This window comes from Spea bombifrons, chromosome 6, assembly GCF_027358695.1.
Source record: "Spea bombifrons isolate aSpeBom1 chromosome 6, aSpeBom1.2.pri, whole genome shotgun sequence".
NCBI classification, from domain to species: Eukaryota; Metazoa; Chordata; class Amphibia; order Anura; family Pelobatidae; genus Spea; species Spea bombifrons.
In genome coordinates this window covers 34,436,798-34,451,640 of record NC_071092.1, presented here as the reverse complement: position 1 = coordinate 34,451,640, position 14,843 = coordinate 34,436,798, and the positions used below count along the sequence as shown (strand labels likewise).

The 14,843-nt window shown below is 38.0% G+C and overlaps 1 protein-coding gene across 1 annotated transcript; it reads right to left on the bottom strand.

The window, feature by feature from the left end:
• Positions 1-1,951: 1,951 nt before the first annotated feature.
• Positions 1,952-12,368, bottom strand: MTF2 (metal response element binding transcription factor 2). The gene is made up of 15 exons (XM_053470248.1): positions 12,176-12,368; positions 9,925-10,123; positions 8,819-8,900; positions 8,526-8,621; positions 7,999-8,099; positions 7,365-7,513; positions 6,605-6,700; positions 6,026-6,094; positions 5,280-5,403; positions 4,949-5,016; positions 4,589-4,756; positions 3,923-4,028; positions 2,987-3,045; positions 2,805-2,897; positions 1,952-2,363 (listed from the first exon to the last, which is right to left on the bottom strand). The coding sequence occupies exons 1-15, from the start codon at positions 12,178-12,180 to the stop codon at positions 2,006-2,008; spliced, it is 1,773 nt and encodes a 590-aa protein (XP_053326223.1). The 5' UTR covers positions 12,181-12,368; the 3' UTR covers positions 1,952-2,005.
• Positions 12,369-14,843: the final 2,475 nt, after the last annotated feature.

Sequence of the window (14,843 nt, the reverse complement as noted above, 5' to 3'; positions counted from 1 at the left end):
AAAAAAAAAATCATCTTATGAAATGGACATAAAAAATGTACTGTATACAATTTTTACAAATGTGTATGTGGAAATTTATACAATAGAAAACTTGATCAGTAGATGAAGGGGACATTATGATGTACATTTTACCTGGGCACGGGAACATTGGATGCCAGCATTGAGACTACAGGGCCCATTAGCCGAGAAGGAGCTGCAGTGCAATCACACGTGGTAGGCCACGGTTGCAGAAGTACTTCCAAACGTCTCAGTAACAAAAGAGAAAAGAAAAACGAGGAAGAGTAATGTCAGATCCTTAACCCTTTGAATACCACCGTCGTAAGCACTTTATTCCTCTGTACTCCTGTGAGAATTCTGTTACATATACATATAAAAATAAAAAAAATAGCACCGACTCTTCATGGAGAAGAAAACTAATTTTTTGCCTAATTGTTATGCCCGTGGACCAGTTGGGCCGTAGTCCTGCTATTGGGCAATTAACTGCACCAAGAAGCCTGAGGAAGAAAGCTGTTGTGTAAATATTGCAGCCATTACTGAATTATTCTTTGCATTTGTAAGTTTAACGGTTCCATCAAATATTAAAATAGTAAAATATTGCATAGATCACTTTATAAAAAATAAAAATAAAACCCCCACAAAAACAAGACTAACTACTTACAAAATTAATCTCTTAAATACATTTTGTAAAGCAACAGTGCCAACCAGGCTCAAGGATACAGTAAGATATGTGAGGCTATACCATCCTTAGAACAGAGCATACACACCTTGTGTGACGGCTACTTATTTGCTCGTAGTTGATTTGAGATTCTAGGATCTTTCAGACGAGTCTGTAAACAGCATTTCTGCACCAAAAGTACTTTGGCACAGGATGGGGTCTTAATCTGCCATATTAAATGAAATATCATCTTTCTGGATTGATTCTTTACAAACAATTGTGCATAAATCTTTCATGCTGCTTTACAACATATAAAAAAAAAAAAGTCTTAATGAGAAACACCTCTAGCTAGGTCATTTTATATCTCCAACCTGACAAGTCTTGGAAACAAGCTCTTGATAACAGTAAGAAAATAATTCAGGGGTCTATTAAGTTAAACATTTCAAAATTAAAAAAACTCCTATATAAACTACAAAGGTACCCCTAAAAGATTTACATGAGACACAGTTGTTGCATCTCTGGTTCGTAAACAAAAAGTCTAACAGTGTGTAGTTTCCAGACAAACAATATGAATTTAGAGGCGCCAGGTGGATGTTTTCTTATAGATTTGATCAAGGCCTACTTAAGCATTAGGCACAAGGTGTGTTCTCTATGGTATATTTGACATTACAGAAAGAACTTTCTATGAATGCCCTACAGTTCCTTAAGTATTCACAATGTGGCAGATACCAGATCTTCGTTTGTCAACCAGACACCCTGAAATGATTATGCTTTTGTAAGTAACCAGACCCCCCTCCCTACGCTGATGGCTAGATGTTACCATTTCTTAAACCTGCATATCCAGTGGCACTGTCACTTTAAGAGACCCCAAATAAGTGTTCTTGGACTTTTTGAACAAAATGATTTAAACAGCATTCCATGAACATAAAACCCAAATTACATATAGAATAAATCAAACAGAACACTTCATCATGAAATACTGTAAACTGCACACTATTCTCAGATATGTGCACTGTTGCGGATATTTGGTTAGAAGCAAAGGTTCCTCTCTGATAACCAGTGTCAAAATTATTAGCAAATACATTAAAACAGACCAGAATGGAACACAAACCCCAGACAAATTGTACCCACCCCAAAATCACATTGGCAGTATTTCTAAAAGTGGCCGTGTAATCCATAAACTTGTATCAGAGCCGTTACTCAAGATTAGTCTACCCACATACAGCCAGAAGTCTTACGACATGCGTATTTGAAGACATGGCAGGCACTTTGGCTGGAAAAAAAAAAATGGGTTAATTTTTTTTTTAATTTTAGGAACCTTGATGAAGTGGCCATTAAACTGTTCAGTGGTCAAGAAGCAGTCGCACCGTCCCATTCTACAAGGTACTGCACCTTTCCATCAGGTGTAACTCGACGTGCAAGCACACGGTATTTTTCACCACATGCTATTCTACCTGCAGCACCAAAATAGCTGGTAATGGAATTTTTCAGATGATGCATCTGCAAATCCTGGTCAGTTAAGTTTTTTACAATATCTGTATTGAGTCCAGAAACATTAGAATCTTCTTTTCCTTCATCAATTTTTCCCATGTCTGAATTGTGAGCTTGCAGAGCTTTACGTGGATGGCGGCCTCGCTTCTTAGGTAGTGGTAAAGTAGCTGACCAAGACCTCCCTGTGCGTGTGACTCTTCTGAAGTCTGATGGGGGGCTAGAGCGGGGGAAAAAAAATAACACTCAAACAAGGCACTAAGACTTGATTTAAGAGAAAGAAATGGAAGACAAAGAGAAAATGAAAAAAACAGCATTGGTGATCAATAACCGAAACCCAAACAAAGAAAGATGACACTTTGTTAGGTTGCATTGCTCACCTCCATTAAGGGCTCACTTTCTACCTTTGTCCCGATGTCCAATTACCCTATGGTCCCTTACTGTCTAATGTTACAAACCATGCTCCATTGTTATGTACTTAGAGTCGCACCATGACATTGACATGCATTACAGTGTACTAGTATAAAATAAATACAGGAGTTATTGCAATATAGAATGCAAACACCATAGTCTATAAGCATGCTTGGGAAGGGGAAAAATAAAATCTTTCACGATAAGCAACAACCCATTAAAAAGGCTGCAGCTTACTATGTGTTGTTACCTAGAAACAGAAGTTGAGGTAGTTTCTTTTGAACTGGCAGCACCACTGGACTCCAAGTCTACATTTTGCGAGAAATTGTTAACATCTGGTTTTCTGTTTGGCAAAAAAAAAAGATTTAACATTAGATTAAAAAATTTAATTTAGACAATGCAGTTAAAAAAAGCGAGGGATTGGCATCTTACCGAGACTGATCTTGTAATTCTAATACAGAATTTTCTGATACCGCGGCTGTTTCTGTATTCTAGAGACATAAGCAAAACGTTAATTAAAATGAACAACAGAGTACAGTTAGTGGAATGAAAGGAAGTACAGTGGTGCTTTTGGATTTATATATTGTTTTAATCAAGTTCATTAATTATGGGTACAAAGAGCCCCTGCAGCCCAAGTGCTCAGATGGTTTAGATATGAGTTTATTGACCTGCAGTTCCAGATAGGGTCACAAGGCTTAACAAAGCATCCTTCCATGCAGTGAATAGTCATAAAAACATAGGAAGTGCATGGAACTATCAGTATGCACCATGTATATTTTGGGATCTTTAGGGAGGTGGTGTTCTTTTAGATAAATGTTGCCATACTTTTAGAAAGTACAACAATGTATACTTTATATAATAATGTTACCTGTTTATAGCTCAAAAATATCTTCTAGGATGTGAGCATGTATGAGCAGGGTGCATGCACTAATTAGCTCCTGTTAACTGCACAGCGCTGCATAATGACGATTTTGCGGATCTTAATGTATTCCAAAAAGCCAATAATTTTTTTTATATTAGAATATCCAATAAATTACACACATACACATATATATATATATATATATATATATATATATATATATATATATATACACATATACATATATATATACACACACACACGCAGCTAGTGTGTAGTTTGACTTCTACATATAGTCTAGAATACCGCTTTTTCTCCAGGATGAGTAAATCTGAGATATATCCGAGATATTAAAGAAATTGTGAGACTATGATAAAAAAAAAAAAAAACAAAAAACAAAAAAAAAAAAAACACATACGCTTGCCAATATGCATGCAGTACTACTTGCTCTTTGCAATAAGGTCCCTTAATAAACTGGAGATAATCGATGTGGTGCTTGCTCTTACCAAAACCTGCGTCTTGCACATTTCAATCTGCAGAATTTTTCTTCTGTGAGAGCCTGGAGGTCGACCTACAGGTTTCCTCTTTTTCACTTCACCATTTGTTACTTCTCTGTAGAAATAAAAAGAAATAAATCAGTAAAGATCAAACAATTAATGTAAAACAAAGTTGTATTGCATTACAAGACAATACCTACTGTGACAACACAGTTTCTGAAAGTTCCTTGCATTAAGAAGCTTAACCCCTTTAGTCCTCTATAGACATACCGGTACGTCCATAAAACGCATCTCAAGAAACCCCTATGGACGTACCGGTACATCCTGACCTTGTAGCGGCAAGAACACATCTGTGCTGCTACACGGGAGATCAGGCTGTCAACCCAGATTTGCTGCCTGATCTCCTGTAACAGCTGCCGGCGCAAACGCCGGAAGACTGCTACAATTTTAAATTACGTGTGGCATTTTAGGGATTAATACCTGTTTTGTACAGGGCTCTGCTGCTGGCGTGATTGGTGGCCAAATAGCTGCTTAATATATATGAGAAATACAAATGTTCTACCTGCTGGAAAAACATGCTAGTTAGAAATTATAAGACATTAAAAATAGCTGAAGGTGAACACTTGATCAGCCATGAGAATGATGAAGTATGCTACAGATGAGACAATTACTTACTTTGTAACAGGTACAAGTTTTGAAGACTTCCTGCCCTTAATCTTAAACTCGTGAGAAGTGCTTTCTTCCTTTTCCATTTTCACTGCTGCATTTGGAGGAACTGGGGGGACACGGATTCTAAGGCCAAACAAATGTTTCTTTTTCTTTATTTCTTTCCCAGACATGAACCTGAAAATATAAGAGAAAAATCATCACTCAATAAAAGCCCACTGTTGGTTAACAGACTAACACGAGAAACCCTATAGAGCCAGCTGGAAAAAAAAAAACTTTGTTTTTATAACCAAACATCATACAAGTATGTTAAAAAATAAAATGGAAATAGGATATTCCCCATATTTCAATAAAAAAAAAAAAGCTTACATTGTTTTATTTTCATTCAACGCCTCCAGAATTCGTTCATATCTCTCTGCTTTGGGTGTGTCAGCAAGCTGAAAATGAAAACGGGTCAATAAAAATTTCTGTGATTATGCACATAATTGCATATAAAGTATTAGGGTAGTCACCTGATATATATACTTTATGTTTAAATTGTTTATTCATGAAAGATGCATGTCTATTGCACAATTGTTGCTGAACTGGATGTCAGATGAGACAAGTTCAGGTAACTGTATGAGATCCTGCTTTTAAAAAAATAATGTTAAGGACAATAATCAAAAGGGAAGAAAAAAAGTTATTTCTTTGTCACACTTACCTCACCAGGGTGCAATAGATCCCAGTTATCATTTATGTATGTAATTAGTTCGAGCTCTGAATCAAAGTACTTCTTCTTATGAATTACACTTAGATTGTATAGGCAAAGGTGTGCTATGTCTACCCTAAAGGCAAAAAAACAAAAACAGAACACCAAATTTGTTTCACTTTTATTTCCACAGATCTCAAGGAGCACTATTAAACTACTTATAGCTTTTGTTCTCTGTCAATCCGTGTAATCATTTTGGAGATACTTAGTTATAAAACATCAGATCACACCTTTGTAATTTTCAATAATAAACCGTATGCGAGTCATTTCTTTCCCTGTCATGGTCTCTTTTGTATAAAAAAAAATTAAGGAAAGAACAATTCAGAATAACCAATAAACTATTAAAAACTGCAAAATCAACAAGGGGGGGGTCCAGGGATATGTAAATTTTAACAGTTTAAAGACACTACTACAACGAGGAACTCCCATCATACTGCTATATGCTTCATTTATTGTCCAGTTATAAGCGATATATTTATGTAACATTTGTCTCAAACCATCTCATAACTAGTAACTATTTTATTTACTGTCCATTAACCCGTTTGTGACGCTAACAGGCAAAGTATCTGCTGGCCAAAAATAACAAATTTGCAAAGATACTCTGGAACTTCCCCCTTAAGACTCCTTAAAATAAAAAAAAAACATTTCTATGTTAAAATGTAATACTAAAGCATCTTAAGCGTCATACCAGAACTTACCATCGTAAAGATAGACGTTTGAGGTATTCTGGTCCTGAATTGCAGACTGAACAAATAAATGTATAAAATCTGTTGAGAAGAATGCAGTATGAAATTATAGCATGAATATTCTTCCATTGCATTACCAAATAATGCAGTCTCAGGGCATTGGTATCTTAGTTCAGCATGATTGGGTAGTTTAACCCCTTAAGGGCATAGCTGTTTTTTGTGTGTACCAGTCGTGACAATGGCTTTTACATTTCTGCTCATGCTGTGCTCATGTTTAGCTGTAATTTACTGTAATTCACTGTTCACTAATTAACTGTTGCGTAATTTTTTCACTTTAGCAGATTTTCATTCATTTTTAAATATTTTACTAATAAAATAGAGCAATCAGAGGCCCTGTTGCAGTTTCCTGTGTTGCTGAATGCCTCGATAAAGCAACGTTTGGGAGAAGAAAGATCTTTGATCACTTTCCAAACACGTTTAAAATCGACGTGCCAGACACGTCAATTGTCCACAAGGGGTTAATGTTTAGCAGGAATGCCAAATTGCTAGTCTCATTCTTTAGTTATTCTGCTGAAAACATTCATAGCTTACCTGTCACCAAAAAGCATAGGTTTTTGCAAGCATTGCACACAGGCTTCATGGAACCACTGCTTACATTTGCAGCACTGCAGCATCTTTAAATACCAGCTGAAATAGACAGTAAACAAATCAAAAGAAAAGCAAATGTAAATATGCAGCCTATCACATAGAAGAAATCCAAACATTGGCAAGTACAGTAATTGCTTTCAAATGGGCACCTATCCGTTTCATCTATACATTGTACAAGCCAATTCACTACTGTACCATACAGTATCTGCAGTACATGCATAATATATATTTAACACAATATATTCTGTACCATTGCCACCTTTTTTTGTATGTTTGTATTTTCATACAGAGAAAATCAGAAATATATATATACACACATATTATATATATATATATATATATATATATATATATATATATATATATATATATATATAACATTAGTGTGTGTTTTACTGTACGGTTATTGTGTAAGCATATTTTACATTTTATTAAGAAACAATTACAAGCCATTACATTGGGTAAGGAGGGCCCCACTTGTAAGCTTACAATTATTTATTAAAGTTCATCATACTTTCACAAGCTATAGCATGAATAAACAACTTCTCTGCTGACTGCACCATACTGAGTATTGATTCACTCCACTTAAAGCTCACTGTATCAATGATCATGCTCCTCAGCTGTCAGGTTGGTTACCTCAATAAATAGTGTTTCATTCTGTAAGTCATCAGTTTTGCAGTAGCTGAAGTTACATTTCACTTACTCTCCAGGTCCTCCACAATAGCAGTAGCATTGCTGTGCATTGGTCTTATGGCCTATATCCCATTCCAAGGCTTCTACATTGTAAGGTAGACTCTGCTTCATGACTTGCAGGGCTTTGGCGTTTGGACCTTTTTTCAGAGCTCCTCCCCTCTTGAATCAAGAAAATTACATAGCATTAAACATACAACAATGTGTTAGACTATATGTCTTAACCCATTCAAAGCAGTATTTTCAGGGCCTGTCAGTTAGTAATCAAATTATGAGTTTATCTTCAATACACAGGAATAAAAAAAACAAACATGCATTATGTACCAAATATAATTTTTCCACAAGTACAGTGGTTATGAAGTTTTCATGTTATTGCAATCAAACTGTTAAGGGCAGGCAAGGGTTAACTGTAATATGCATCACAATCTGCAACAATCACTTGTTTAGAAACAACTGTGTATCTTCAACACACCTGTTTCTAAACAGTTGAAGAATCTGCTGGACAGCTGTAAAGAAACGGCCATGTGAGCCCTTCATGTGTTACATAATTACCAAAGTGATTAAAAGTCCGAACAAATGTACCTTGCAGACAGCACCACAACCCAATGATGCTGAATAACTGAGAAAAATTATAATAACTCGCCTACCTTTGTTGTAGTGGCAAAAACACACTGCCGACATAGCCATTTCTCATCTGTGTCTATAATGCCCGGGTCGATCTTCGGAGTGTGGCACAACTGATGATAACCTAACAACATTAGAAAGTATTTTAAACAAACTGGCATAACACAACCACCAAATGTGACAAAACCATTGCAATAAGTCACACAGGAAAACCAAGAACTACATAGAGATGCCACGTTTGCCACTCAATTAACCATTGCATACATAATTATATTTAAAGCAGCACAGGTAATGTGTTAAATAGCATATCTTGAAGCAGAACCCTTGTGAAGTGACTGATTTGTCATGATCAACAGATATTGTGCCATCATACTAACATGAGGTATGATATGGCACTCATTCCCAAACTCCATTATGAAATAGCCTAAGGCGTCCCATTTCATGGGAAATGAACATTTGGATATTAAACAAACAGCAGCTGGTTTAATATTGGTACGAATAATTGCTGCAAATACATATTAAGCCAAAGCAGTGAAATCAGACATTTTACCTTGTCCACATTTGTCACAAATAACAATTTCATTTGGTGCGTCAGAATATTCTTCTTGGCATATTGTGCAAACCATTTCCTCGCTTTCAGCAGCTCCTGGAAAAAATAAAGAGGTTTGCATTTTTACTTCACACATGCTTCACCACTAAAAAATTACCAATAAGTTAACATATGACAAACACAAGGTGGGTGTTTAATACACGTGTGTATATACATATATACACACACAGGGCAAGGTCCTCAAAGTGGCATTGTTTGCAACTAATGAAAATTAAAACTCAAAGTATAGTTACCCGTCTGAATGTCCTTCCAGAGCACCCACGATTTCGAGCCGTCTTCAAACGAGACAAAGCAGTTTTGTCTAAACTTATTTATCTGTAACAGATGTAGATTCAATGACCAAATGCTTTTGTGATAAGTGAAGAAAGCTGTAGTTAAGATAATTTGATGAAATAATTTCACAACTAAAAGTCACCTTGTGGGGCTTGAAAAGGAATCTATTAATACAACAGCCAAAAACTTACATAAAGCCAGAGATCTGTTGTCGTTATAGAAATATAACAAAACATAAGGGGAAGAACTACAGCCACGCGTCTTGGTTTACAAACAGGTAGAAACGTTATTGGGTTTTTTCCTGGATAAGTCAGTTCACTTTATCAGAGGCAACATGGGGGCATTTTAACCTAAAAAACCCAAGCAACTCTGTTACTGTACCATGAGGATGTTACATCTTCACCAGGGAAGCTCACTGGTATCAACCCTATGGACATACGGGGTCTGAATGTGGCAGAGCCAAGAGATAATAGTATTCTTTCAGTTGTTACACGTGCTCCAGGAAGCACATTGCAGCTTCCCCGCACGCTAGTAAAAACAGGAAGCGTGTTTTTTTCCCCCTCTGAATTAACCGAACAGTTTACGAGGGCAGAAAAAAAGAAATTTTTCTCACGCAACACTGAAACAAATATGATCTTAAAATTAAAAAACTGTTTAATATCCCCTTTAAGAATGCATAAAAAAGTAGTACTCAATATGCATTCTACAAAATAAAGAATACCTGACCTGCATTGCTGCAGCTGCCCTCCCCTATGGTCCAATATTTATTGGGTTCTTGTAGTTTGTCCACTTTTTTCTTCTATTGCATTGAACTAAGAGTTTGCAGTAAATGTTTGGAATCCACAGCTACCTGACATGTGTTTTGTTCAACCATAGTTTGATACTCATCCACAAGGTATAAAAACTCCAAGGGCTACATCAGTACCCGTTGCAGAAAGATAGTAATACAATTCAAGGCCTTTGTAACTTTCTTATACAGCAACGTAATGCGGATATTAAAACATTTATTAATTTGTAGAATAATAATGAGTACTAATTATAATAAAAAAAAAAAAGGAAACTGAACCTTTTTGATAGTTCCAAGATAAAACAATCCATCTGACCATCTTGCTAGGACATCTTGACCTTCTTCAAAGTTACACACTCGTCTCTTGGATTTCTGTCCATGCCGTACAGACAGCTTGGTCAAGGACTCAAAGGTCTTCGGACGCCGGTGGATAGGGGATCTTTTGAGGACCAATGAGTTGCCCACAACAGTTACGTCTCTATTTGGATAATAACAGATTTAACAAATAAGAAAAACACACAACTCACAAAACAGATTGAAATATACATTTCTTTAAAGCTATTTTTGCTGCAAGAATGTTAGTTTTACAACAGCTGATAAGTGAACACATCAGCTTTAACTCAAGCTGTTTTAAACACTACAAACATATTGTGCAATTCCCTGGAGGAGGCACAAGCCCCTACGGCAGGGGTTCTCAAACTGCGGCCCTCCAGCTGCTGCAGGACTACATCTCCCATACTCCTCAGCCAGCCCCTTAGCTGAAGGAGCATTATGGGAGATGTAGTCCTGCAGCAGCTGGAGGGCCGCAGTTTGAGAACCCCTGCCCTACGGCTTCCACAACAAAGTGCCAGAGGTGCCGACACAGAATGCCTCATCTTAGTCTAACCTTCTGTAGCTGCAGACTCCTTGACGATTACTTACTAATTAAAGAAATCTGAAAACTGAGTTTGTACCATAGGGGATGCAAAGATACTCTAACTCATTCAAAACCGATCTTAAGAACCTAATAATTGTAGATACTAATAAACGTCATCGATGCCGGCTTCCGCAGATGCCAGATTGTATAATACCAATCATTTATTAAACGCTTCTGGTAAAACCTGTACAGCAACACACTGTCATCCTTACATAAAAACAGGACTAAATAATATCATTTACAGCATTAACATAGCTTACCTTACCTAAATTATATAACACACATTTCAGGGTAACTCTACAGGAAAAACAAATAGAGTTCTAAGGAATGCTATGGTCTGCCAAAATAAACTTTATTTTGTCATTTTAATGTTTATTTGCTGCTTCTTTCTGCTGACCAACAACAGTTTAAGCCGTGACGCAATATTGCACATGGGTTATTTTTTTTTACTATACGTTTACTATTTATTTTTATGCTTAAGTATTGAATTGAATGAATTTTACAGCAGATAACCATTAGTCACATCTCTGCTGATCAGTTATTGGTCTAATCTTAGATTGAGGATAACTTCATGCTTATCCCACGCATGTTATTACCCAACTATCAGCCTCTATAAAATCTACCGCTTAAAGTCAGATTTATATTAAACCAGTGGCTTAGGGAAAAAATACTCAATACAATATAGGAAAGAACATCTTAAACATACTGTAATTGACTTATTTAGAACAGTAAAAAAAAAAATTCCTACAAATTCAACCTATTTAGAACATTAAAAATACAAATGTCATTTTTTAATAAAAAATTAAAATGTAAACAGAATTAAAAATAAGCTTTTTATGGAATACATTCAAATTAAGGGGAATACTGAATAAGCAGCATGAGAAGCATGGATTCCTAAAAAAAAAAAAAAAAAAATTACAAACAGATCAGCAAAGCCACAGATCTGGAGGACACTGTGCTGGACTCGGCTAAAGGAGGAACTGGATGGTACAAAGACAACAAAGCCCCTTCCAACCTGGCTTCCCAGCAGGACACAAAGCGGTGTCGCCCTTCACTTTACGGAACAGGAAGAATCACCCTGCATGACCCGATTAACTCTTCAGCTGCCACATCCCACACACGCCTCATAGAGGAACACCAAACCGATCTGTTGCACACAAACGATACATTAAAACACACACGGCCATATCCAAAGCGCTAGATTCCAAGTACTGGACAACTCGCATCACGCATCGGCAACATTTAATGGCATTAGCTTTCCAAAGCCTAACAGCGACCCTATTCTCTAGCCCACGGAGCTTGCAGTTTGGGGAATTTGGGAATATGTAACGGCGCGTAATTGGAGAAATAAAGAAACGATAACGGGCACCTTCCAAAATCAGAGCTGGGGCACATAACCGCAGAGCTGACAATCTAAACGGAGAGCTCACAAAGCAGCGGCACTGACCCTTTTGTGTTCAGACTCATTAATATTCACTTTGTTTGGAAAGAGCCAGCGTATACATTATAAGTGAAGCCGGACAGCACGGAACAGGTCAGGGGAAGGGGGGGGGTATGAACTCCGTACACGAAGCCAGGGTCCAGGTTTTGCTCTCAAGTCCATGGCCCGCTCACCTCATTCGGTCACTTCTGTGGTGCGGAGCGCTTCTCACAGCGAAAACACAGCGGCGCAAACTAATTAACTCCGTGGCAGACGGCTCCCTCCGCGGAGAGCGGTGAACGAACACCAGGAGACAGCTTTCCCTTACATATTATACCCAAACGGGCCGGTTCGGTCGCAGACCTTCGCCATTTTGGTTTCCCGCGGAGCGCGCACGGCATTGTGGGAAACAATACAAACGCCTCTCTGCAACCCCTCGAAACCACCAGAGAGGGCGCCAAAGGACCTTGATCACGTGAGGGTGTGTGGATAGCGGCCATGTTTAAAAAGGTCAAAATCAGAAAAATATAAGTTATGATATTTTATTTAGGACGATGACAGTAAATAGCCTAGGAAGCTAAGCTTATTTCCCAAGTGTACTGCGTTGCAAGCCTGATAAGTAACCTTGCTAGCAAAGTTATAATATACAGATGATATACTATTTTCTTAGCCAGAGTAAATCAAATAGCTGCCAGCACTGCATGAGTTATTTTTAAACCCCCCTTTCAGTGCAGTTACCCTGTCTGGTCACTCTGCAGCTGGAATGTCATGGGGAGCAACAGTTACTGAGCTAGCGTAAGCCAATCAACAGCATTCACATGTTATTCAGCCAATGACAGGAGAGGTTCTAGACTAGAAGTTTGTGGAACAAATGTTCCAGTCCTATATCTGGAGAGGTGCGTTAAGATCTACCGTCAAGGCGCCACTTTTTGTATATAGTTTTTAAGCGTGGTTAGCTCATTTTTTTGTTTTCATATTTGGAATGTTTTTTTGAATTTGTATAGCGGGGCAGAAGCAAACGCACAGTAAACCAAATTTTGTCTCACCTGAATTGCCACTGTGGAAACGGATCCCCTACCCAGTTTTTCTGGTGAGGAGGGCGCTCCCCCTAAACATATTTCAGTGGTGTTCTGTCATCAGGTGAGGGACCAAGAAGATCCAGCCCTCCTGCAGGCATTTTGGCCAGGGAGGGAAGGAAGGGGCCACGTATCCTGGACCCGACTGATGTGTCCAATTATCGTCTCATCTCTCTACTTCCTCTTACCTCCATGCTTCTTGAAAGAATTGTTTATACCCATTTAACTAAATTTCTTGATTCCTTACTAAATTTCTCGAACTCCTTACTTGACCCACTTCAATCTGGTTTTCGCCCTCAACACTCCGCTGAGGCAGCCCTTACTAAAGTTACAAATGACCTACACATTGCAAAGTCCAAGGGCCACTTCTCCATGCTAATCCTACTGGACCGTTCTGCTACTTTCGGCACTGTGGACCACGCTCTTCTCCTTCAAACTCTTCATGCTCACGGTCTTCATGACACTGCTCTCTCCTGGTTCACTTCCTACTTCTCTGATCATACCTTTAGCATCTCTGTCTCAGTAACACATCCCCTCTCCCCAAGGCTACATCTCCTCACTCATCATACATTCCTAACCGGTCTCTCCGCTCATCCAATGATCTCCTTCTATCCTCTCCTCTGATTTCTAGCTCTCATGCACGCTTATAACATTTCTCAAGGGCTGCTCCTATCCTCTGGAATGCCCTCCCCGGTCTATCCGTCTCTGCCCCTGCATTCAAACCTTCAAAAAAATCCATCAAGACCCCTTTCTTAAGGACGCTTATAATATTGCACATTAACACCCCCCATATTCCCTTAGCTCACATCTCCTAGTCCCTCTAATGCAATACTTACACTAGTGTGGCTGCTCCATCCCATACAATGGCACCTTTTCATATTGCTTAATACACCCTAACTCCCTCTGGATTGTAAAATGTATTGAGCAGGGCCCCCTTTTTCTCGCTTTTCTCTTTTCTTCACAGCGGAGCCACTGACCTCAGGGCTTTAAAAAAAACAAGGCAATGCAAACTACTTTTTCTTAAAAAAATGCCAGGTTTTGTGATTTTAAAGAATGAGACAAAGATAAATCATGTCAGAACTTTTCCACCTTTAATGTGACCTATAACGTGAACAATTCAATTGCAAAACAAGCTGAAATCTTTGAGGGGGAAAACCACTCACAATAACCTGGTTGCATAAGTGTGCACACCCTCTTATAACTGGGGCTGTGTTCAGAATTAACCAATCACATTCAAACAGAAAAAGTTCTGATATGATTTATCTTTGTCTCATTCCTTAAAATCACAAGAATCTGGTATTTTAACAGGGGTGTGGAGACTTGCTACATCTACTGTGTATCAAAAGCATTAACACAAAAAGGCCTCAGTTAATGAATGCAGATAGGTTTTTATAAAATAGTTGCAATTCTTACCAGCCACATCACTGCTTTGACTGAAATTATACTTGATAAAAAAATATATACAGAAAGGGGAGCTCATTCTGTAAATCTTTCAGAAATCTATTGAGTAACCCGTTGAGCAAGTTTCATGTAAACGTGTATCTGATCATGTGCTATATTTTATCCTGTCCAAGGACTACAATAAAGATTCTTATCTTATGGACTTATTGCCTTATGGTCTGTTGTCGGCTGATGTGCGATTTATTATGCCAAGCCGGTCTCTGCCACAGACAGAAATCAAAACGGAGCGTGGAAATATCATGCTGGCCTAATTTAAGTGCTGAAAGTCAGAAACACTGTACCAGATGCTTCCCCATGAGGGGAAACAACCGTTATTGCAAAGTAT